The sequence below is a fragment of the Grus americana genome, chromosome 12 (genome assembly GCF_028858705.1).
Source record: "Grus americana isolate bGruAme1 chromosome 12, bGruAme1.mat, whole genome shotgun sequence".
NCBI classification, from domain to species: Eukaryota; Metazoa; Chordata; class Aves; order Gruiformes; family Gruidae; genus Grus; species Grus americana.
This window is the reverse complement of record NC_072863.1, coordinates 8396165-8422028: the sequence shown is the minus strand read 5'-3', so window position 1 is coordinate 8422028 and position 25864 is coordinate 8396165. Positions and strand designations below refer to the sequence as shown.

The 25864-nt window shown below is 40.6% G+C and overlaps 2 protein-coding genes across 3 annotated transcripts; both read left to right on the top strand.

The window, feature by feature from the left end:
• The first annotated feature begins 628 nt into the window (after positions 1-628).
• LOC129212031 (adhesion G-protein coupled receptor G2-like) lies at positions 629-5119 on the top strand. Of its 2 annotated transcripts, none has more exons than XM_054840046.1 (4): positions 629-718; positions 2604-2705; positions 4167-4328; positions 4985-5119. In XM_054840046.1, the coding sequence occupies exons 1-4, from the start codon at positions 676-678 to the stop codon at positions 5110-5112; spliced, it is 435 nt and encodes a 144-aa protein (XP_054696021.1). In that variant the 5' UTR covers positions 629-675; the 3' UTR covers positions 5113-5119. The 2 variants fall into 2 exon arrangements, with proteins under 2 accessions (XP_054696021.1, XP_054696020.1); XM_054840045.1 differs by lacking the exon at positions 629-718 and adding an exon at positions 1911-2057.
• A 9824-nt stretch (positions 5120-14943) lies between these two features.
• On the top strand, positions 14944-25758 carry BRS3 (bombesin receptor subtype 3). Its single transcript, XM_054839299.1, has 4 exons — positions 14944-15530; positions 18230-18581; positions 19159-23787; positions 25263-25758. Exons 1-3 carry the CDS (start codon positions 15100-15102, stop codon positions 19564-19566), a joined length of 1191 nt encoding a protein of 396 aa, XP_054695274.1. The 5' UTR covers positions 14944-15099; the 3' UTR covers positions 19567-23787; positions 25263-25758.
• The last annotated feature ends 106 nt before the right edge of the window (positions 25759-25864 follow it).

Here is a 25864-nt window from a genome sequence, read left to right as displayed (position 1 = left end):
AGCCGAATTCGGTCCATATTTTTTGGGTCACCATTAGATGCTGTTTTAAAGTTTTTATCAGACTTTTGAATAGTGTGCAGTGTAGCATCTTCTCTATCCTTAGCTCTGATGTCGCACAGAATTGTTCTCAGGGGCAGCCATCCACGATGGTGGTGTTGGCGGCAGCTGTTCTCAACGGAAAAGCCAGAACTGAAAGAGATATGGGAAATGGGAAATGAGTGGAAGGGAAGACCGGTAAAACACTGTCTGGAAAATGTCTGTCTCAGATCTTAACACAAAATGCTGTGGTCTGCTTATCTTTTGACACTCTGCTTTTTGTAATAATCAGTTGGTTTTATTTTACCAGATTGGATCCCTTCTGGAGATGTTTGAACACTCACAAACATTTTGCAAACACAGATATTTTTATGCCTACTCATTTGTAATTTACATCAATAAGGAGATTAAACCTGCTATGCCACACTTAATTACACTTGTTTCAGAAGGAGCTTTAGGGGTAGAGTTTGATCCTAAGATGTACATGTCGGCTGTAATTACTCATCAGATATTATACGGCATCTTTCCATATTCTCCATTTTTTCTTTTTAATTCAAATATCTCTTTTTCTCTTGCCTTCCATATTAGGAATACCAGCTATTGTAATTACTATTGTGCTCATTATAAATAAAGACTTCTATGGCAATGGATCACATTCTGAGAGCAATCCGTTCAGCAGTTTGTAAGTATAATACTTCAGGCTTTTTGATGGTCACCAGAGTATTTTAAAGATACAAGAAATAACCAGAAGGCAACAACTGCTCTCTCGCTTTTGTCTTTTCTTCCCTATCTTAACCCTCTCCTTTTAGTCGTTCTCATTTTGGACGTATGGCTACTACCTGGAGTAACTCTCTTGTCAGTGGACAGGGAGGGCTTCTGCCAGTTAACTCCATTTTTACTTTCTGGAAAATGTCTTTCTGTACATGGCATTAATTCAGTCTGATGGGACATTTGTATATGCTCCTGCATGTTCTAGATTTCTGGTAAAACCCAAAGGCAGAACAATTGCTCTAGCATTTTGCACATTTGCTTCTGTTTTTTTAACGTCAATTCACATCACTGTCTCTTCATCATTTCAAATTCCTTTATTTAAATCATCTCAACCTCCTCTCTTTTCCAGTGGGAAAACACTGCATTCTTTTATCCTTTTTTAAAAGGGTTTTATAGCAGAGAATGCTTGCATTTTTTTTTGCTGGCTTTCTGTTTAGCACAATCTGATCGCTTGTTGGTGAAGATTACCTGGAATATTTGAATTCTATCCCGTCAGAGAGGCAACACACACTCGTGACACCTCAGAGGGAAAAGTGTGGCCCATCTTCAGCAAAAAGGCAGTAAAACTCCCTAATTTATGTATGAGGAAAGGCTAACCTGTGCTCATCTCTGTGCTATACCATTTATTTAGACTTCTAATTAAGTCATGTTTAACTTGGTTTTCCTATGGCAGTGTGTATTTGTGTGTACACATGATTAAATTGCAAACTGATTGCCAGGTTTATCTGAATTTGGCAGAAGTATAAAAGTCTTAAAGTTATTGAATTCCTATAACATCCATAAAAAAGGCAAGTCGAGAGATTCTATGAATGTCTTCACTGGGGGAAAGTAATGGGTGTTAGGGGATGCCCCTTACAAGGTATTGGAGAACCATGTGGGACACTTATTTTAGAAACCAGGCTTCATTAGTTTCACTGCTCACAAAACTCCGTATTGAATACATACCTCCCTTTCTTGCAGTTGCTGGATTCAGGAGAACATAGTGTTTTACATCTCCGTTGTGGCCTATGTCTTCTTAGTATTTTTGACGAATACAGGCATGTACATCACAGTTCTCCTTCAAATCCATGCCATGAAATCAAGGACACAAAAGAGATCCAGATTCTGGAAACAGGGTTTTCTCCAAGACCTCAGAAGTGCTTTCAGCTTGATGTTCCTTTTGGGCTTAACTTGGGGCTTTGTCTTTTTTGCCTGGGGAGCAGTGAGGATATTTTTCTTGTATCTCTTCAGCATTTGTAACACCTTGCAAGGTAATTTCTGAATGGAGTACTGCTATAAATACAACAGTTTAGGGCTGTAGAATAGAAATAAATTTGTAAAATCATGTAATTCAAGCATGGGGGAAGAGGAGTGCTCATATAGCTTTTGTGTTACAGCGTTTAGCTATTTTAATAGGAATGCTGCATTGCAGTGGGATGATAGTGTTGTTTAGATAGCATTGCTGTGATAGATCTATTAAAGACATGAATTCATGCCTTTGAAACATGGGGCCCAATAAATGCTTCTTTTCAGGAGCTGGCACAATCCTTTTTATCTGGGCAGAAAAATGGTTAATAGAATCTACAGTGACTTGCAGATTGTTCTGATACCAAATCTGCAGCAAGCCCTTCTCGTTACCATTTCATACGCACAAAGGACTCAGTGCAATTCTGGGCCAACATGATGCTGGCCCAGGGACCACCTCCCTGCCCAGACATAACATACGGGTAACTGAGTGGCACACAAACAGTTTAGAAAAGGGACAGCACGTTGGAGAAAACCTGAAACCCTGCGAATTTCTCTTCTTACTTCTTTAGGGTTCTTTATCTTTGTGTTTCACTGCTTAATGAAGGAAGAAGTAGTGAAGCAGTGCCGAGTGCACTTTTGCTGGGGGAGATTTCGTCTGAGTAATTATTCTGGTAAGCATCGAGGGGTTTTGGTTAGCTTGACTCATAAGTCTTTGCCTCCTACTGCCGTCACATTTGTTCTACATTAAGAAATAAGGCTCCCCTCAGTAGCCTTTCTGCATTGCATTGGATGATTATTCTTTAATAGGTCTTTATCCTCTTCCATTAACTGCTTATATGATATGATGACGGGGTGACAGCATGCAGTAAAAACGTAGATTTCCGAAAAATATTTCAGCTTGGTCTCTAATTCTGTTCTCACATGCCATTCCGTGTTCCCTTATGTGAACTATGTATCTGATGGCCTTCCAGTCTTCATAAAGCCGAGATTTAGAATTTTATGCAGGATATTGGACATACTAGTAGCTATTTTTTATGTGCAGGAGGGGTGTTTGCTCAGGCTGGGAAGGAGAAGGGAGATGTAATTGCTGTCTTTGGCTATCTGAGGGCTGGTTATTGAAAAGAGACAGACTCTTCTCAGAGGTGCACAGCAGGAAGACAGGATGCAATGGACACAAGTTGCAGCTAGGAAAACTCCCACTATTTATAAGGAAACACATTTTTTCACAATAAGGGTAGTTGAATAGGTGACAGTGGCCCATAGAGGTGGTGGAGCAAGTCTCTCTCCCTGGAGTGTCAAAATTCAGCTGGACAGATGCCTGACCAATCTGATCCAACTCTGGGCAGGAGGTTGGAGTGAAAACCCTCAAAGGTCCCTTCCAACCTAAACTATTTGAAGCCTCTGCTATCTACCAGCTCAGCAAGAAATAACATTGTTCTTTAATAGGTCATACCAAAGCTGTGGCTTATTCTGGGCTACCCCAGTGATGTTGATTTTTCACAGAAATGTGGAAGAATTTAGTAACTTCAGTACCTCTGTGTGTCCATCAAAAGTAGTTGACATTAGGAATGGGTCTAACAAAGAAGAATCTAAATCAGTTGGTTTAGTCTTTTCAGAGAACCAGACTAAAAATCCTGTACTAACACATACATGCTGAACACAGCGGTCCTGTGCATTGTGTGCTGCTGAGGAATATGTAGCTTTCCCTTTGCAGAGAGGGAATTCAGCAAGAACGCTCTAAGTTGCACATAGAGTATTGTCCCCTGAGCACGAGCCAGCTCGATGCTGTATGATGCAATAAGGGTAAGGCTGTCATTCCGCTCCTTTGTGCACCTCCTGTCTTCTTCGGTATGACCTTATTCAAACCAGTATTACTAGATTGGGTCCCTAAAGGGGAAATAGAAGACTGAATTGCTAATATCCAGCCCCACCTGCACAAGTGTGACAGAGCTAGCATAAAAATTAACAGCAGGAATTGTGCATTGCGCTGCAGGGAGACCCGTGGCTTCAGGGCAGGTCCAAGGATGGTACAAGAAGCAAGCACAGACCTTTCTCCTCCCTGGTGTCTAGCAGGTTGAGATGTGACACCTGTACAGAATTTTATTCCTGTGCCTTCCACTCTCTGATTTCAGGCTGGAGTGGGTCAGATGCAACTGCTGGATCTACACCAAGGCATTTAAACCACAAATCACCATCCCAGGCTTTGTGGAGCCTAAATTCTAATGGAACAAGTTCAACTTTCAATGGTTCAGATTTTCTTCCCAGGACTTCTCTGGATATAAATTTTAGGATCGGTAAGAAAAACAGGGTGCACTGCATAGACTAGAATGCAATAGGTTTCATATGGTGACTGTTAAATCCCAACCAATGGAAACAGGAAACCTTTCACTGCTTTGTCTGTGCCAGGCTTCAGTTTGGGGCTAATGGCTACATTACAGATGGCTTTTGCTGTACTAAGGAAAGTAAGAAAGCCCTTAAGATCCTGTTATGGCTCTTCTCCAAAAGGAAGGCAACTCTCTGCTCAGCTTCCACCTTAGGCACCCAAGAGATATTCTGCCCTGGGCCAGCTGTCTGTCATTCGCACAGGACCTACTCCCAGTTAGGGAGCACTACTGTCTATCTCAGGCATTCCCAAAAGAGCAAAGATCTTGGGATTACAGAAAGCTGAACAGGATCTGCTCTGACCCTGTTTAATCCAGAAGAATCCCAGCAGGAGGCTTTGCCTTCCAAGATGGAGAAATTGTTGCAGATCCATATTCTGCAAAAGAAAAGCCTTTATAGGATGTCCGACCTAAGCACCAAACATACCTGGGGTTTTTTTGGAAACATACTGATTTCTGTTATTTTCCCAAAGATCTTAAATCAGTGAGTTCTGCATAGACAGGTTTCTTTCTAAATATATTAAACCAAATCATTATTACGGACATTTTTCCCCAATTCTTCTCAATAGCTGAAGTTCATTACAACCCCAGTGCTGTACCTCCAGAAGATGGTGAGACCAAACATCCTTGCTCACGAAGAATACTCCCCATGGATTCAGGGCGGCACTATCCACAGAAAGCAAGATTTTTTCATTGATACTGAGTTTGTTTTCATCTGATTATCTAGCGATGGTTCTCTTTTGTGGCATGTAGAAATAAACATTGATCTAAATAATTACTTCTAATGTACAATTATCACTCTGAACACCATTATAGAGCTAAAACATCCCATGATTCAATTCTCTAGGCTTCAGTGGAGTGGCAGTACTGACCACATAAGGATTTGGTCCCCCTGTGTTTCCAAGATTATCCTTCATGTTAAACAGAGACTGGAAACATTCTCTTCCTCATCATTAGCCCTTCTCATAGTTTGTCCTCTTTTTTTTCTCTTTACACCCTCCTGCCATCCCTCTGCTCCCTTCTTCATCTGATACTTATCCTCACAACCTAATACCCATAAAATTGAGTTTCAAGACATATTTCTGAGCCTGTTGACTGACTGTCTCAGGCATGGATGTCTAGGTTCCTCAATCAGTATCCTTCCTTTTTCTGAGATGGACTTTGATCAACTTATACATTAAGAAATTGGACTCAGCTTTCCAAGATGTTCCTTGCAGTTGTATGTTTTTATTTTCAGATGTGCTGGCACTGGTGACTTGGATTTAGCTCTCTAAAGAGATGTAGATGCCTGTTTAAATATTTGAACATCTTGCCCAGTAGCTTCAAATGGAAAGTGGCAACAAGAAAAACTAAATTCCCACCTCTAATGGGTATCAATGTGTACAATCTAGGTTTCAGACTACCTCTCCTGCAAAAAAACCCCGACACAGAACAACAGCAGATAAAATCCTACTGTCTTTGGAGGTGGCAATTAAGAAGTTTGCTGTTTAGTAAAACTTTGCTGTGAATACAGCAGGAGGTAAATTCCATTTCATAACATCACAAGCGAGACTTAAGATTTCTCTCCTACTAAAGAGGGGCTTTCTTTCAGCAAATGTGTTTGTATTGATAACCTGCCTGCTCAACTGAATCCTTGTTTCAGTTTTGAATGCCTTTCACTGTATCATTCAAGTAAAGATTTTTTGATGATTGCTAATACAGTAAAATATTAACCTGTACCAATGACAGAGAAGTAAAAAAATACAATGGAGCGATGTCTTAGAGCTGGTATGTACGATAGCAAATACAAAAGGTTCTTTCATTCTGTGAATAACTCCCACACAGCAATTAGTGGAAAAAGATTAATATTTCAGTAATATACAGTAACTACAGCCAGCCTACTTGAAATTAGACAGATCACCTTCAGTTCCTTGGCTTTCTGGGAGAAATATTAGCATTAAAAACATGCAAACAAGCTCCACTTCATACTCACTTGTTTCTCACTTGAAATTGCTTTCAATGAGAAAGAAATTGAATATAAAATACAGTTCAGTATGTCGGACACTTGAACTATCATCGTCTGCTTGTATTCTTTATTTTCATTAGTAAACTCTTTGTTCCACAATCTGCCACTGAATATGAGTTTTCTCTGCTTTGCAATGAGAAGCAGGACACGCTGTGCCATGGTGCTGGGTGCCAAGGCTGTGACTGACTCCCCTTGCACCCCTAATCTGGCTGCTGCACACACCAGGAGAGTCCTGTGAGGGTGAGGAAGGAGGCTGTGGAGGTCTTTGGAGGAACTGGAGCTTTAGTCCTCCCCTGAGTCCCTCTTACATCAGTTTGTCTCTGCTATGATATCGGTAAGTCTAAGGGAGGGACAGTCTGACTCTGTTTCCTTCCCTACCATCCTGCTTTGACCTTCACTGTCCTCCCTTTGTGCAGTAATTCTTTCTGCATACACTTTATAGGACAGAAGGGAATAGCCTTAAATTTAGACTAGACATTAGGTAACAATTTCTAATTTTAAGGAATTAGTGGTCTAGAGAGAACATGGAATCACTGTCACTGTAGGTCTTAAAAAACACTCACAGTGATAAGACAAATATCTACTAGAATTGGTATAAGTAAAGTTGATTTTGCCTTAGGGCAAAGGATGGACTGGCAGACCTGTTGAAAGTCCTCCCAACCCTATTTTTGATTACTCTAATTGAAAATAAAAAGGCAGCAAAAGAGGATCAATATGAGAGCACCATGAGACTTGGCTTGTCATCTGCATACTGTAATTGTTTTATTACATTCCTGATAAAAGATGAAATGTACCTTGATTTTGTAAAGTTTTTGCTAAATACCCTCATAACGTTATTAAATGATTAGGAGCAGCAGAGATTTGGATAAAAGCTGGACAAGCAGTGAGAAAAGTGGTGGAATACTCGAGACTTCTAAAGCTGCCAAGAAAGGGCTGGAAATGCCATTTCTTGGGCAGATCCATCAGGATGTTTCCTGCTTTGGAGGTCTAACAGCGGGAAGAAGAGCAAGCTGTATGGCGCGGAGTGATGTCAGGTCTCCATTCTTCTATTGATCTTTTTTCTATTCAAAAAGCAAAATCTGGAAGTAAATTTTTAAAAACCTGTCAACGTGCTTATGTAAAATGCAAAGCGCTATTTGTTCTGGGAAGGCGGTTAGCTCACTTCCACTCTCCATCATATGCCTAATGGCTTTTCTTGCTAAACAGTGTATCATTTATGTTTCAAGCATGGCATTGTTTAGGTTGTCAGCCGGAATGAAGATGTGTAATTTTCTTTGGGCTGAAATAATATCTTCCGCGCCGACACCATTACATTTGCTTTTCTCCAACATATCTACGCTGACATTCTGTCACAGAATTGTGCATTGATGGTTTTCACAGAGAGAGGACATGCACAAAGACAAATCTAATAAAAAATTGCTATGCGCTTCTGATTCACATCCTAATAATTTTAAGTGTTGGGAACAGCTTCCGCAGCTCTGGCTTGAACGTGACCTGACGGGCAGCGGTGTGTTACCGGTACAAATGCATCCTCCTCCCCGCGATTCTGATTGTGTCAGTAGAGACTGCTCATTCTCTGAGAAAGCAGCAATCTAAAAGCTCCTTTGATTTCTAAGTCATTCTCATTTACTCCCAGATTGCTTATTTTTAGCGATACGTACACCAGGAAATGCATGCTCTATTTTAAACCAAAGAAAGAAGCATTCCTGAAAGTATATTTATCTATGAAGACAATTATTTGATGTCAGATCTCAGTGGGTTGTTAACAATAGGTTAGATGATGCAAAAGAAATAAAAAATGATAGTAAAATTACTGCAGCGGCTGTAGTGACTCGGGCAAAACCTTCCCCACTCCCATCTTGCTATTTAGACAAAACTCCACCACCCTTCGTACCAACGAAGTCAGTGGGTGCAGACCCGAGGTGTAGGCAGCTCACTCAAGGGTCCCTGGAGACCTTTTATGTCTCTGCATGGACAAGTGGCCAAAGCTGCCTTCTAGCTCAGTGTATGCACAGCACTTTGATAACCGTGTGATAGATAAATATTACATAGGATGACTGTTAAAGGTCAGTACAGGTTATTTAAATTTTCTTCTGACAGTTTATGCATCTACAGTAGTGGTTAGCAATACAGGTTAGCAATACTTATCCCCAATAAGTATAATTCTTTCTAAATTTAGCAGGTAGTTCTTATTGGGACAACGAAAGAAATGTCATTATGGGAAATGATTTGAGATTAAAAATCAAAATACTGGGAAGATAATTACCTCTTGCGTAAGATGATTGTTAAGTCTTAATGCACAATACTCCGTGCTTTTAGGTATCAGAAAGTATTTAGCATGTAATGGCACTCTAATGGTTCTAAATTAAATGTATCATTGAGAGTTTCAAGGATGCCCAAAAGAATTATGCTTGCTATATTACTTCATTGCCTGATTGTTCCTGTAACAGAAGAAAATCAAGGATACGTTCCAGTGTTTATTTTTCTCTCTTTTCTGAGAAATGACACCAGTATTTCACTGGCCATTCCCATACGGAAACTGGCTGAGGAAACGCTTGAGGAGGCTGGAAGGGATGCAAGAACAGAGAAACAGTGTAACAGTATTTGGAGCCATTGATTAATTAATACCAGTATTTGAGATCCTGTCACAGGCAGACTGAATCCCACTAACTCCACTGAATAATCTGGATTTAGACATTGCAACAAAATCAGAAGCTATTTTCTTAGATTTTAAGCAAGAAGATAGCCAACTTGTTGCTGTGTCACTTGAGTGCCGCTCCTGACAGCTCATCTGAACTGATCTTCCATCTCACCTTCCTAACACTCAGAGCGGGGATGGTGTGGTTTTGCTCCTAGACATGCTGATAAGTCTTGTGGTATTTGAAAGTGTAACTGGATAGCTCATCTTCAGTTCCAGAAACCAGGGACGCAGTTCCAATCAAACATTACCGCAGGATTTGGTGCCCTGAGTCTCAGTGCCTGCACAGCTCCCTCTGCCCTTGGAGTGGAATCAACTCCACACAGATGACAGCGCGATAAAACCAGTAATAAACCAATGTATTTTTCTCCTACATGGGTAGTCTTTGACAATGAATGGTTACACTCTGTTATGAATGTGACACAGCCAAGAAAATTGCCATTAAAGTGTCCTAAAAAGATATTTTCACTTTTAATAGCTCAGTAGTTGTTTTGTCTCCAACTGCTGAGGACACTTGGCAATGGTAAAAAATCAAAATACAGGCTAGAGAAGATGTTCCCACTGAGTGCTGAAAAACATCAGATTGACGGACACTGAAACCAAGCTCTGGTGCTTGCAAGTGAAGAAATGCAGCACAGGCAGTGCCTTACACAACCTTCCTAATTTCTTTCTAAAAGAAATTCTTTACTGTTAGAGTGGTGAGGCACTGGAACAGGTTGCCCAGAGAGGTTGTGGATGCCCCATCCCTGGAAGTGTTCAAGGCCAGGCTGGATGGGTCTTTGGGCAACGTGGTCTAGTGGAGGGTGTCCCTACCCATGGCAGGGGGGTTGGAACTAGATGGTGTTTGAGGTCCCTTCCAACCCAAACCATTCTATGATTCTATGATTCCTGCCCTGATCCTTGTAGCTCTGAAATGGATGCCTGGCGAGATGGGGAGGTGATGTTCTCTCTGTTTAGGGAGGGACGCAGAAGTAGTGCTCAGAAATGACACACTCTCTCGCAGTAGGACAGAGCAAAACTGGAAACAGCCCTGGATGCGTTTGTTAGGAATTTGCTTTAAATATGGACCGCTGTCTCTGACATTGACGCTCCCTCTGGGTGTGCATTCAGGCTTTTCCCTTTAATACTTGCCTGCCTGAACACTAGAAAATGGATTGGGAACAGTCACGCAAGTCATACAGCCCATCAAATGGCTGTCAGACAAAAGCTTCATTCTTACTTTTGAGGTGAGTTATACTTTTTGTCCCCTCATCTTGCCATTATTTGTCATGCTATTGGCAATTTCAATTTAAAGAGAAGACACTAGAGCTGCAACACACATGCAAGTCAGAAACAAGACAGTTACGCACACCCATCCCTGAGAACGTTGTCTCTAGAGCAGGGACTCCTCCTCCCAACACAAAGGGGGCAAAGCCACTTCAGAAAACGCTAGGAAGAAAAAGATATTTCAGATAACATAATTCTAGTTATAACTGCAGAGTCTAGCCTATAGGCTAGAGTTGTTAAAGGATTCAAGGTTAGGACTTCTTGATGGAGGAGCAAAAAGCCTTCCTTCATATTTATGTCAAAAGAAGATGACCGAAAAGGAAGGCTACTGAGATTTGCTGGAAGAAAAAGATTTACATTGACCTGGGCAGACTGCCAGACTTCAAATCAGTTTTCTACCTCCAAGGAGGAGTAAGAGGAATGTGCCTGTGATGGCCCCATGGCAGAGTCCTGCTCTGTGCTGAACAATCTGGGCAGTGGATAGCAATCAGGCTCCTCCGTAGAAGAGATCTTAATCTGAGAAAAGCCTTTAATAAAAGAGGATGCCACAACAGAGTCTACCAAAAATTCAGGACTAGGATAGACAAGCTGTTCGGTATCTCTCTGCCGTTAACACCCAAAGAACATAAACGTCAGTTCGCTCAGTGGAGAGACAGAAAGATACATCAGCCAGCAATAAACAGATGGTGAAATTGCTAGGAGAGACAATCAAAGCAAGGGTCGAAAATGAGTTTGAGGCATAAAAGAAGAATTAAGACAACTAAATAGTTCTATGCAGAAATTATTCAAATAATGACCTAAGAAAGTGAGTTAAAATAATCCTAAAAAACCCAGGCTGGCTAATATAGCTGTAGTTCAGTGTGTATCAGTTTTGTGTTCCTAGCACTCCAGCTACAAAGCATTTTGACATATTTGTATAAATAACGATCAATGCAGCATGACCAATGTATACTGAAATAACAAAAATACGCTACACAAAATAATTACAATTTTGGAAAATCAATTTCTTTAATGGAAGTTAAGATTTTGGCTGTTTTCTCCATATTTTGGCTTGGTGCAGAGCAAATGGTTCCGAAAGAGATTTTTCTGAGTGGGTGACACTACACAGCACATGGAAATTACTTAAGTCAGCAGTCACACTGCATTAAAACAGAAAATTTGCATTAAAAATACAGTTAAATTATATACTCTTCAGAATTTTACTCTTTTTTTTTTTTTTTTCAGCATGGAGCTTGGCAGTGCTAGGTTAACAGTTGGACTTGATGATCTTAAAGGTCTTTTCCAACCTAAACAATTCTATAATTCTATGATTCATTTTCTATGAAGCCTGGTACTTGAAACAATAGCCACAAATACCCAAATTGCTTTTCTCTTTGCACCAGAAGACAGAGCTCTAAAATAACGCCTTAGAGTTGTTTACTGTTTGGAATAATGATGCCATTCTCTTCCTTTTCAGCTGGATTTGCACAACTGAAAGCTATCGGAATCTGTGTTAAAAACGCGGTGTGTTTTGTCTTGCCTGGTCTCTACCCATGACACCAATCAAAAGCACACAAAATTGATGAACAGAAACACTGAAATTCCACCACCGTCAACAAATTGCATATTCGATGTTTACTATCTGTCCTTCAGGCTTTTGTTGGGTCTAGAGAACGTGATTTTGTGTGCTTTTTCAAAATAATATTTTTCACATCCTAACGATCGACTAAGACAATATCTTATGCTCCATAAAGAGAGAACCTGGCTGAGTAGCTAAAACCTGCAGTAACACAAGGACTGTAGGAAGAATTGTGAGAAATGAAGGATCTTCCTTCTGCCAGATTCCCCCAAGGAGGCAGAAAGCTGGGAAAAATACAATCTCTCGGTAGAAATAGAAATCCAAGTAGAATTTCATGCTGCTGTGAGCTGGGTTAGACAGAGGTACTGTGCCCTATTAGAGAGCAGGGAAAAGGTGTCTGTGTTCCCAGGTAATGTGGGCTTCTAAAGTATGAAGCGTCAGACTGAACATTCAGATTCAGATATATGAATTCAGGTCCAGCTTGGAATAAAAAGCACTTGAAGTACCAGAAGTAAACAGAATTTTAAGCCCTTGCTGCTTTCTGTGGTTGCTTTCATCTTGGTGGCACACATTGATGTCCTCAAGAGGTTTAAATTTGGTTTGAGAGGTCTGTCACCTTTCCCTTCATGCCTGAATCATCCCCCAAAACAACTGTTGGAGCAGCTCATTGCTCAAGAGTCTCCAGTCCTCTGGATTCTCTCTCAGATGGCTCTGAAAGCTCTGGGACTGTAAGAGGTTGGGATCTATGCTGCTAGCTGAACTTTGGTGCATCAACCAACCTCTAGTGCAATTCAAGGCAAGTACCATGTTTCTTTCAGTTAAATTCCAATTTCAGCTAAACACCTGATGTTTCATTCAGATGCCTTCAGTATTCAACACTTGGTAAACAGCAATTAGTTCCCAATGTTTGGTGATACCCTACTTCTCCTATACAGGAAATCTATAAACATTTTATGTAACTATCTGACATTAAGCTGTCACAATCTGCTACAGTTGCTGAAGTCTATATTAAATATAATACACAGAACTACACCAGTGTGGGTGGACAACATAATCGGGCATCCTCAAAGGCACCTAAATCTGTAAGCAACCTACATACTGTGCCTGCATAAAAGGATGTATTATGGCTGATCGTGACAAGAACTTCTCTTCTAAAAGCACTTTCAAAAAACGTAGTTGGAATTTTAACCCATGCATCCTTTTTGTACCAGTGACTCCTTCAGTCACCTGGCCACAGCATTGGTCTTCCATTTGATCTACCATCTACCATCTGATACCTCAGGCATAGTTGTGTTTTCAAGGATTGGAATTGGGAAAGGGAATATTAGACTTTTCATGTGTAGTACTTAGAGGAGGGGGTTTTGAGTAAATGAAACAAATGTGATTTTGTGTGTCTGTGTGTCCATGTGTGTGCAGCTAAAGGGACTTGGCTATAAGACAGCAGTTGTGATTTGAGCAGGGTACCTTCTCCACTCGAACATCACAGCCGAAGAACAATCTGGGGGAAAAAATACTCCAGCTACTGATCTTCATTTTCAAGGCATAAAGCTCAGTCCTTTGATATCTTTTCCACTTGCACTACTTAGAAATTAGATCTTGGCTTCCTTAATTTCAGGAGATTTAACTCAATAGGTCACATTCCTTTTACCTTAGTTTACATTAAAGTTAATCAGGAGTTCATCACAGAGCAGAGTTAAGATTTGACTGTTGACTAATCTAAAGATAAGAAAACCCACAGTACTAACGTGTTTGATTGTGATAGTATCATGAAAAGTTATTTTTCTCCCAGAAGACTTGAATCATCAATTGTACCATCCAAAGCCAATAAATACATGCATGTACCCCACCTGGAGTACTGCATCCAGCTCTGGGGGCCCCAGTACAAGAGAGACATGGAGCTGTTGGAGTGAGTCCAGAGGAGGCCACGAAGCTGATTGGAGGGCTGGAGCACCTCTGCTATGAGGACAGGCTGAGAGAGTTGGGGTTGTTCAGCCTGGAGAAAAGAAGGCTCCAGGGAGATCTAATTGCGGCCTTCCAGTACCTGAAGGGGCCTACAGGAAAGATGGGGAGGGACTGTTTATCAGGGAGTGTAGTGACAGGACAAGGGGTAATGGGTTTAAGCTGAAGGAGGGTCGATTTAGATTAGATGTTAGAAAGAAATTCTTTACTGTGAGGGTGGTGAGGCACTGGAACAGGTTGCCCAGAGAGGTTGTGGATGCCCCATCCCTGGAAGTGTTCAAGGCCAGGTTGGATGGGGCTTTGGGCAACGTGGTCTAGTGGAGGGTGTCCCTGCCCATGGCAGGGGGGTTGGAACTAGATGGTGTTTGAGGTCCCTTCCAACCCAAACCATTCTATGATTCTATGATTATTGCAAGATAACAGGCTTCTGTACAGCAACTATCTATAAACATGTTCAAACTTCAGCATAAATTGTTGTTTTGATGGCAATGGGACTGTTTCAAGGGACAAACCTAAGCTTTCATATAGGTGTTAGCAGGATTATGGCCATAAATTTTGATCTTATATTGCCTTTTGGAAGGTTACTGCATTTCTGTGATAGAAAGACTGATCACAATGTAGACAAGCACAGGCTGTCTCCATGGCTTTTTCAGCAAATACTATCTATATTCTGAGATACTTTATGTGCCATTAAGATATACTGTAGAGTCTTGTGTTAAATTAGTATATTCTATGCTTGAGAAAACTATTTCAGGTTTTCATTTCATTTCCTTTTTAGAATATTTTGAAAAATATTAACAAACATTTGGTAGGTAATATGCAAACCCTAATGCTACGGTAATTACAATATAATATTTACTTGCCAGATATCTCCAAGAAAAAAACCCATCATTTCAGCTAATATCTTTAAAGAAACCCCTTTTCTCTTTTTCCTCCTCCCTCTCTGCTCCACTAGCTGAAAAGCCAATAAAAAGATTCTCCACCTCCTACACAGTTCAGAACAAGATCCGTGTGCATTTCTCCTAGGCATGTTTGGAGACCCAGAAGGGGATGAAAGTAGTTAATGTGCAATGGGAATCTTAATTTCAGACACAAATCTGTACCTTTCTACAGACCTTGATGATATGCTGCAAGCTAAATATTAAACAATTTTTTGATCAATTTAAGTCCAGCCTGGGGAGAAGAAACAGTTAAAGAAATGTCTCAAGTATACTTGCATTCAGCTAATGAGACTTTGTGTGCATCTACAAATGGTACAGAACTGACATCAATCATTGATAATGAAACCACAAATGAAAAATGGACCGAAGACTCCTTTCCAGGATTAGAAATACTGTGCACAATTTATGTTACATATGCTGTGATCATTTCAGTGGGTCTCCTTGGAAATGCTATACTCATCAAAGTCTTTTTCAAGATTAAATCAATGCAGACGGTTCCAAACATCTTCATCACCAGCCTGGCATTTGGAGACCTACTGCTTTTATTAACTTGTGTGCCTGTAGATGCAACACGTTATATTGTGGATACCTGGCTCTTCGGAAGAATTGGGTGCAAGCTGCTGTCTTTTATCCAGTTAACCTCAGTTGGAGTATCAGTGTTTACCCTGACTGTTCTCAGTGCTGACAGGTGGGTCTAATGCGACTTGATTTGCCAGGACATACCGCAGGTGTGAAGTTAGAAATTAATAAAAGAGCAGAAATAATCATTTTGCACAATATTAAATGGCACATTGTAATAGATTTAAAAAAAAAAAAAGCCAACAACCAACCACTCTCCCATTTAATTTTAAAATGTATGTGAGAAAAATTGGAGCAGTTCTTTCTGAGGGAGTAAAGTGAGAAAGATTCTAAGTCTTTTGACCTCTTATTAGCTTGAAGTACAGTACATGTTTTTTTGTTTTTTTTTTTTTTTTTTTTTTTTTCTCAATTGCACAGAAAAAGGGAAATTGCTTAAGGCAGGGAAAAGACAGTATATTGGTGCTATCTAGTGGTGCACTAAAGTAGTCAGGGAAGATGAAAAATAAAACTGAAAATGACTGAATGGAAATCCTTTGTCCTACGCACTCAGTGAGGCTCTAAAATCCTAGAATGTAAAAGATTGACATGTGGGGTAAAAAGCCAAAAACCCCAACAGAACAGACTGGGGGACAAATGGATGACTCTTGTGATTTGATGGTTACTGCAATACTATCGTAATTTTCAGCTTGATAAGTGCTTAGTGTGACATGACACAATATGAATATTTTATCTTATAGTTCTTATAACTTTTCCAGAGATATTTTAGCCCAGAGGTCCTGAATTTAAACTCAGGTTACGACGACAGCACTGTTAGCAGGGATCAGTTGCTCCCATCTGACTGCTGTCAGGAGTTGAACAGTCAGTTTTCCACGCACGTCTTCCCTGAATGAACAAAAATGAGATTTCAGTTCAATCAGCACGAGCACATCAAGGAGCAAAAAAAACCAAAATGAATTTTAGTATTAAGAGAGAAAAAGATTTTCATATTGTATGGCAGCAATTGTGAATTGTATATAACAGCAAGTAGCTCATGTGTCCAGAATTTAAGTAATGTCAGTTACTGTACTCCAAAAAAAATCAGCCAACACAGGAATGGCCACACCAGGTCAGATCAAAGGTCCGTGTAGGCCAATACCAGCCTCCAGCAGTGGTAGGACAAGGACAAGAAAAGATGCAGAGGAAGAATAAAGACCACTATCCAACACTACACTTATCCCCTAAGCCTTCAGATGACCTCCAGAGCAGATGTGGTTTCTGTCTATTTAATAACCTCAATGGATTTCTCTTCTAGATCCTTGGTCAGCCTCTTGAACTTGTTTAGCAATGACTTTCACTGCCTGTTGCATAAACGGCTCCTTTTTTTTGCTTTGCACGTGGCCCTGGCTCTTGTGCCAGAAAAGACCATGATCCCTATCCATCTGTCCAGACTATTCATGTTATATTCCATCCTTAGTATGGCTTTTTTGAGTTAAGCTGTGCAGAGCAGCGCATGGTGTTCAAGAGTTGCATGAACCAGAGATAATTGCACAGTAGTCTCTTTTGCTCTCCATTGTTATCCTAATAATTCCTAACATTCTGCCTTTTTGTTGTTTTTTTTTTAGGGTTTGGTGGGGTTTTTTTTACTACTGCTGAATATTAAGCTGATGTTTTTACTGAACTATCTATCATAGCTCCAAGGTCTTGGTCCTATATGATGTCAATTCAGAATCCATTATGGACTAGATGACCTTTAAAGGTCCCCTCCAACCCCAACTATTCTATGATTCTAGGATGACACTTGCTTCTGTATTTAATTCTTCATGGTAGGTGTTATATAAAAACTCCACGTTACATTTTCACAGGGTAACTATATGGTAAACTTACTGAGAAAGCTCAGAACATCAGTCGTGCACAATGCTAGACTATCATGTTCCAGTGTGCTAGAAGAGCTCGACATCAATAAAAATGGTATTTATTTGATAAATAGCAGTCCAGCTTGGAGTTTTCTATTTAAGTTTGCCTAGAGGAGAAAAAGACCAGACCCTCAGCTTGTGCAAAATAGAACAATGAAGCTGTCTTATCCTCCAGAGTCTTTTTCACTGCCTTTCCTTTCATGCCAGTCTTGTGCCCCCCCGGAAGGGTCTTCTGTCGGCATCACTGAGGGTCCCTCATGCTTTGGGAGCAGCGTGTATTGTTTCCTCTGCTTCATCCACCTTTGTAGCAGTTGGTCCTTTTTCCATGTCCCATTTCCACACTGATTTTCACACATCTATAGATTTACACAGATTTTTTCATATGTCTGACTCAGTCCACATGCTGCAGAATCGCAGCCATGAATCACCAGCAGTGTTAGCTCCTGTTTTATAAATATGAATGAATACCGGAGCATTACTTTCAGTCAGATCGCTGCACTCAGCTGGGACCTTAAGAACATGGAAGAGAGGAGGGGTGTATTTGTAAAATAGTTAACCTGTTTCATACCTTTACCAGTTTTGCATACTAATTCCCTCATTTACCTTTCTAGGAAGTGCCATAAAAATAGGAGAGATGATTGCCCTTACTGATCCTAATCCAAATAGTAGAAGTCATATTTACTTAGGAAGGCTTTAATGACAAGTCCTGCCAGCCAATTCATTAAAATGCATACTTAAAGTTAACTTTTACATTTCTATCTTAATTATAAAGATCTAGTATCTGTTTTCTTTTTAAAGATGATTCTACCACCCTTAATTAGCAAGACCAGGGATGGCTTTATCTTCAAGAAGTTTGCATTGTCAGTGCTTGCATTATAACTGTATTTATTCTGACAGTGATGTTGGTTGGTTTTAGGTACAGAGCCATCGTTAAGCCCTTGGAACTGCAGACTTCAGATGCACTCCTGAAGACCTGCTGTAAAGCTGGCTGTGTTTGGATCATCTCCATGATATTTGCTATCCCAGAGGCTGTTTTTTCCGATCTGTATTCTTTCAGCAATCCTGAGAAAAATGTAACTTTTGAGGCATGTGCCCCCTATCCTGTATCTGAGAAGATCCTGCAGGAAGCTCACTCCCTGGTTTGCTTCTTAGTGTTCTATATTGTACCCTTAGCTGTCATTTCTGTCTACTACTTTCTTATTGCCAGAACTTTATATAAAAGTACGTCCAACATGCCAGCAGAAGAACATGGTCATGCCCGTAAGCAGGTAAGCTACGATCAAGCACTAACTTGTCCAATTTTCCAAAATCTATCACGCTGACTAAGTCTGAATTCTTGAGCGCAAAACCTTTACCTGATAATAGAATAAAAAACTCCATAAACTCAGCCCATATTAGCAATCCAAATTCAGCTATGCACTTAAGGACATGCTTACAACTCATTAACTTAATCGTGAGTGTACATGCTCTCCTAAAGAGGGATGGGGGGTTTTTTGTTGTATTATGAACCTATTAAACTCAGGAGTTACAAAGTTGAATTTTAAACACTGAGACCTCATCCATGTGAGCTGACACATTAACTATTGTACTTTTAGATCCTAGTCTAGATGAGATTGCCACGTGATTTATAATAGAAAGGGAATGTGCTCTGCACTGAAAACACTATGTTTAAAAATTATGAAATAGATTTATTCTTCTATTGGTTTCTTGGGTTTTTTTCCCCCATTTTGCTTTTTTGGTCACTATTGTATTTAGACTTTTAGACTCCTTTGAAAATCAGCACCAACTACATAAACATGTGTTACTAATTGCTATTAATACCAAATATGCATTATTTTCTTGTAGATTGAATCCCGCAAGAGAGTTGCAAAAACAGTGCTGGTGCTTGTTGCTTTGTTTGCCTTTTGCTGGCTGCCTAACCACATCCTCTACCTATACCGCTCTTTTACATACCATGCTTCTGTAGATGCTTCCACCTTTCATCTGATAGCTACTATTTTTTCACGTGCCTTGGCCTTCAGCAATTCCTGCGTCAATCCTTTTGCTCTGTATTGGCTGAGTAAAAGTTTCCGGCAACATTTTAAAAAGCAAGTCTCATGCTGCAAGGCAAAATTTCATACAAAGCCTCCCAGTGCTACTCACAGTAATACGCCTACCAGAGCCCTGTCAGTCACGGGCAGCACGCATGGCTCAGAAATCAGTGTTACACTGCTAACAGATTATAGTATCACAAAAGAAGAGGAAAGTGTTTAGTCTGTCTGGGATGAAGAAGAACAGAAACTGAGCCTTTGCAATGAAATCACTACTACTGGGATCCTGGAAAGAGATGCCAAGCCTTGCCCTGCCTGTGAAAGAGTTTTCATCAGGAGTTCCTTTTTTTTTTTTTTAATATACAATAAAGAAATCAAACTGTGCGGGAGAAGAAGCTGCAACAGCTGAACTTTCCAGCGTAAGCTCAAAGGGATTGTTCATGTTTCCAAGCACGAACAAGGATCCCTAGCTAGAATTCCTGCACTGGGCAGGACAGGAGTCAGCAAAGTTGGTGTGAGAATTGGCTGTGAGGATGGTTTTGTTCTTGGTGACTTGTTCTTTGACTTGTGACTGAGAGCTCCCTCTGTCAAGTACTTGCATCTACAGCAAGTGAGCAAAACCTCATATCTTCATGACACCATCAACCAGACAGATTTTTTATTTATTTCTTTTCTTGTCCCAAATGTTAAAAATTGGTAATCACATCAGAAAGCATCCTAAAATGAAAGAAAGCTAAAGTTTGTAGTTCGGTGTAGTAAAAAAGAAAAAGCATTATGGGCCAGATCCACACTAGCCTTTGCTCTGCCAGTGACTTTGAAACTCTGGGTAAGAGCTGACTGCTCTGCAAAGGGATGCCCTTCTCAGTTCCTAAGGAAGGCAAGGGAACCAGCAGGTGATCATCTCTCTCAAAAAGCTATAATCATCTTTAACCACACTGGTAAAATCCTTTGCGATCTATGGGTAAACCATATCGACAGCACAAAGTTCTATATTGTTATAGTGATTTAACATCAAGAAGTAGGGGTGCATCTGTATTAGAGTTCTAGTTTGGATTTACAGTGCACTTTGGAAGCGAACTCCTCAAACGTCCCCTCTTGCCTTACTTTGCTCTGTCTCCCAGACTGGTCTTGAGTGCACAATGTGGATTTCTCCCAGATGAAACTGTGTGTCCAGTCCATGGAACCAGACTAGAAGTAGTACTTTTTGAAGTAAAGCCCCCAAAAGTGTACGGTGTGGGGGTCAGGCTAACCATTTCCCTCCACAGATCCACCCCTGCTGTAGTGTACATGGTCATAGCTAAGTGGTCTGCACATTTTCAAGCATGCTGGGAGAGCTGGATTTTTCTACTGTACTAATTTTCTGTTCTTCAAGTTATTCAAGTAGTATCCCTCTTTAATATTAGGATAGATTGTCTTTATGAGATAGGCTTTCTCATCTCAAATCCACTGATTTTATGACTCTGCATGCAGAGGCAAGTCAGTGACAGCCGATCACGGGCAGCCTCTGCATCCCTAAAACGCTCAGCAACACTGCTGGCAGGGACTGCCTTCCCATCAGGACAGACAGGAGGCAAGTCTTCCTACCCCACATTACAAAAATGTTGAAAGACACCTAGTTTTATGCATTTTGTGTACCCTGAACCAAAATGTTGTTCTGTGGGAGCTGGTGATAGAAAACACAATAAATTTGCCATTGCTTAAACTAAGGGACTTCTATCTCAAAAAAGAATTTGTGCTTTAAAGTATAGAAGAGAGGTTGCAACATATGAATTAAATAAAATAGTGCTGTTAGTCACAGAAGTTTCAATTTTAACTGGCCCTTGAAGCTGTAACACCCTTCCAGCTGCACAAAGCTCCTAAAAACATGTAGCTGGAAATCCATCCATCCATGCACCATTAGAGTTCATTATAAGATGAGAAAATCTATTTGCAGTCTCTCTCTGTTGCCTGCCCTAATCAGAATAATAAAACCAAACTATAAATCCCAAGGGCATTGGAATAAAACCTTTGTCATCATCTTAAACCAGTTTAATGACAGTCCATTTTAATCCCATCAGGCCTGGCCTTATTTTACTACATTCTTCATGTTACAAGCTGCAAGGCTATAAGCACTAATTTTCAAATGGATTCTCCCTTTTATTGAACAAATTGTACACCAGGACCACTGAAATAAATGGAAATATAACATCACAGAAATAATGGCAAAGCAGACTCCAGAGACCTTATTTTACTCTCTTTGTCTTAATATAACACAGTCCCTGCTATGTACAAATATAACAAACATATTGCACTGATATTTTCCCCTTCTCTTTTTTGTTGACGGAGCTGCAGGGCGAGACCGAAATAAGTAAATAAGCCTACACACTTATGAGCCTACTTTTATCTTCCTGGATCTTACCACAGGGAATTCTAAACAAAAGAAAAATCCACGAACATTACAGTTCCTTACATCATTCTTTTTTCTAGCTTATTAAAGCCTTTGGAAAACAAATCTGCCCCATGTTTCTGGACTTGACAATTTGTCTCTGTTGGAGACCAAATTTACCACTGCAAAATCCTTGGCTACACCTTACAGTAGCCCCTAAAACCCACAATTTCCTAATTCACCATTTTCCTTGCTTTGCATGCAGCTACTTCTTGCTTGTGTGACTACTCTCTAACTAGATGGTCTCCCTATTGCTAATATATCCTGTTACAAAATCGGTGGTTTTGCTATATTCTTCACGTTTTGGTTAAAGACTGGCAATATTTCTAACCATAATTTAACCATTCTGTGTACCTTATGCCTTTATAATTCTGTACTTTCAAATCTTCATGACATTGTATTGGAGTGATATATTAGTCAATATTTATTTTTATCTAACCGATCTGATATTATTCATTCCATCTATTCCCCCAATATAATTATCTATAAAATGTCTCCACATTACCATAACTGTATTTAAGGGAAAAGGGTTGTTTCCTTTGCAATCTCTTCTCAGTGTTCCAAAAAACAGTTCTAGGTAGTACAAGTGTAATTCTATAAGAACATATGGGAATAACGTCCATTTACAGAAATATTGAGTGTTATTTAGCAAAGAACTGGCATGAATATTTAGGGATTTACTATTTATATCCACAATGAAAGAATAGGTAGAAAAAAGGCACAAAATACTGAAAGGCAAGACTCCATTAAAGGTCTTGTTCATGTGGAGTCTTACTGAGTAAGTAAATACGATTTCTAGCATGTACCTTTTTATAGTTTATTTTGTGAATGAGATGTAGCAGTTTTAATACATATAAATGTAACAATGTTCACCTTAGCAACAGGTTTAGCATCAGCACTCTAATTTGTGCTGTTACTACGGGATGCTGGTTCAGTTTAAAAAAAATCCACAAAACCATGTCAAAGCATGGATATAGTGTAAGAGACTGCATCTCCAGCCAATGGCACAGAGTATCACAGTCAGTTATGACATGATAGCCATTTCAAAGCTCACCATCTTGTTGTCATAGTTTTATTTTACATAATTAAATATGGGCTGCCTGGTGACGCTCATGTGCTTCTGCTAAGAATATTACAATTAAAGAATAAGCTGAAGTTACACATAGCTACAGCACTTACACATTTCAAGCAGTAGTACTTATAATAAAACATAAATAAATACAGGCTTTAATTAGTGTTTAGTTATGGGCTCTGCCACAGATGGTCCCCTCAGTGCAAGCTGAACTGTTTTGTGGAATTTCCCCCATCAGCATAGGAAAGGGTATCAGATTTTTTAGCACATCTGGATCTGGTCCTGTCCTTTTTCACACCGTGAATGGTGAAGGCTCCTCTTCACTCTCACTAGTCTGTATAACAGCTACAGGCTCCAGCCCCAAGGAAAGCCCAGGGAGGAGTAACCTCTCTGTCCTTACTCGCTAGTTACTGCCTCCTTGATTTAACATAACAAACCATCTTAAGAAAAGAGTGTTAACTCTTTATTTAATTAAGAATTAGCTAGTGAATTCCTGGTTCCCCTCTGACAGATAGCAAAAGCCACTTGAGGAAAATCAAGATTTGGGTACTTTTTAGTAGGTCGTGTCTCTAGACCAACAATCAGTTCTGATGAACCAAGATTGTCTTTTATCACACGGAAGAGTCAGACACAGATAAAAAATCACCATGCTAATGCCTCCTTTTAATATTGACTTTGAGATACTTTGTCAGGATTTAAAACACCATTTCTTGACAGCTTAGACTGATCTGAGCTGTGTAACACTCGAGCTTTTCACACTATCCCTGGAACATGCACCTTGCAGCAGCAGTGCTTGCGCAGCCATGAATTACATCGTTCTAAGGATGTGATTGAGAGGAAAGCTGTCTTGACCCCCATAAATGACAAGTTTCCAGCCGAATCAGCTCCTTGAGTGGCTCACCGTGCCATCTTTACTGAAGAGGAAGAGAACAGATGGCAGTGACACGGTAAGAAGCTGTGCTGCAGTAGCTGCCGACACGCATGCTGTTATCTGCTGAAAGTGTGAGGGAATTTGAGGTAGTTTGTCCTCATAGCTACACTACAACATGTAGATCAGACGTACCATGCACTAACCCTGCTGCACACAAGTGTACTCTCACTTCCATTGGATTGAGATTAAATTTGGATCTCCCACTCCCCAAGCCAGTGCCCCAACGACTCACTGTAGGCAGATCTGCACACCAGGGCAATCTGTACTGTGTGGGCACAGCGCTCACTACATTTACTCAGGTTATGAATGTAAAAAGCTGCCAAAATCAAATTAGCAGCTTAAGACTTAAATTGTACTGGTCTTACAATGTTTAAGGCTATGATTATCTCACTTCCAAACAGCTATACAATTCCAATTTTTATAAGCACAGTTTATGTTAAGCCTCTCATGCTCCTCACCAAAATCCAATACCCATTTGAGAACTAATACAAATGTTTATAAGTGACCACAAAACAATCTTTGGACAACTATCGTAATAGCCCTGCCAAGGGAAAATTCTTGAAGCATGAAAGATGTCATTAACTTGGCTGGATGTTCTTTGTGAAACAGCCAAAGGTTACTAGAAGTCTATATTTATATCCTCAGCAATTTCATCTGACGGTCTGTTGACCAGCCAGTTAGCTGATGTCGGTCTTTCCCTACAGAGCTTCACAAGCTCAGGATTGTGTCTTTGATTTTATTATCATTCCAGTCTGTATGACAGTAAAGATATATTTGTTCCTGGAAGACTCATTTCCAGAAAACTGTACTAAGTATTATTTTCATTGCTGAGTGGAAAGATTACTTTGCCACTGGCAACCAGCCCCTGCCAGCTTCGGTGGGACTGTTCAGCTAAATTTTCATTTAAAATATGAGAACTCTTTTAATACCTGGGTTTTATAGCTCTCGGTTAAATTTTGCAGAATAAAACCTAAACAGTTTCATCCTCTAAATAAAAATATATACTTTTAAATACATACTTTAGCAATTAAATTTGGTTTTGATGTAACACTATCTGAATTACACAGTGAAAACCACTAGATGGCACTGAATGAAGGTCTTTGAAAATAACTGATTCAAATAGAAAACTGTATTTAAAATATTTAAGTATCCACAGATAGAGTACTACACTGATCAATAACTAATTGCAGGCTTCATTAATGCAAACCAATTCAAAATTTTGAAGACAAGCCTCATCCCTTGCATTGTATGAAGGCACCAATCCTTTCCAAAGGAAGCGCAACAGCCGTCACACCCACCCTGGGGAACACAGGTACTTCTGCCAGGCAGGTAGACCCAGCCAGCGGCTCCTTCTACAGGAAGCTCAATCAGTCAAACCATTTGCACCAGCAACCTGTGCCAAGGGAGGAGCAAGAACCAATGTGATTTTTTTTGCATTTAGCATGCCATTTTTGTGTCATCTACCTGTTTTTTTGTCTTTGCTTCTAGTAGGATATGACAAGAGACTTTCAGTCACAGTGAGAGATGATGGCCAGCTAGCTGCACAGCACCTCAAGTGACAGCAGCAACTTGCCTATTCAAGTGTTGTGCAAGGCACAGTAGGGAAAAGCATTGCAGGAGGAAGCACTTCCAGTGCATCACGCCCCTTAGCAGGCTTTTATTTCATCATGTAAGTAAAACTGCAACAGTCCCCGTGCACGGCCCACCTAGGCACGGCTCCCACCCACAGCGGGCCCAGAAGGGCCTTCGGGCCCAGGGCCTCAGAGCCAGCCGCCCTCATGCCAAGGCCCTGCCTATGGTGAAACAGAACTGCGGCCTAAGGGAAAGGAGCGAGGCCGGTTCGAGGCAGAGAGGAGACCGACCGCCTTCACCCCAGCCCAGCCACCCCTCAGCCCGCCGGGGAGCTGCGCCATCACTGCAGGCCTCGGCCCGCCCAGAGGCGGGAAAACGAGCCCACGCCCAACCCCCGGCCGCGCGCCCCCGCGGCCCCAAGCGCCCCGCCCTCCTTCCCATTGGCTCCGCCGCCTTGCACGTGATCAGTCAGCCCGCAGCTCAGTGGCTGCAGCGTAGAAAGGGGTGGGAGGGAGGAAAAA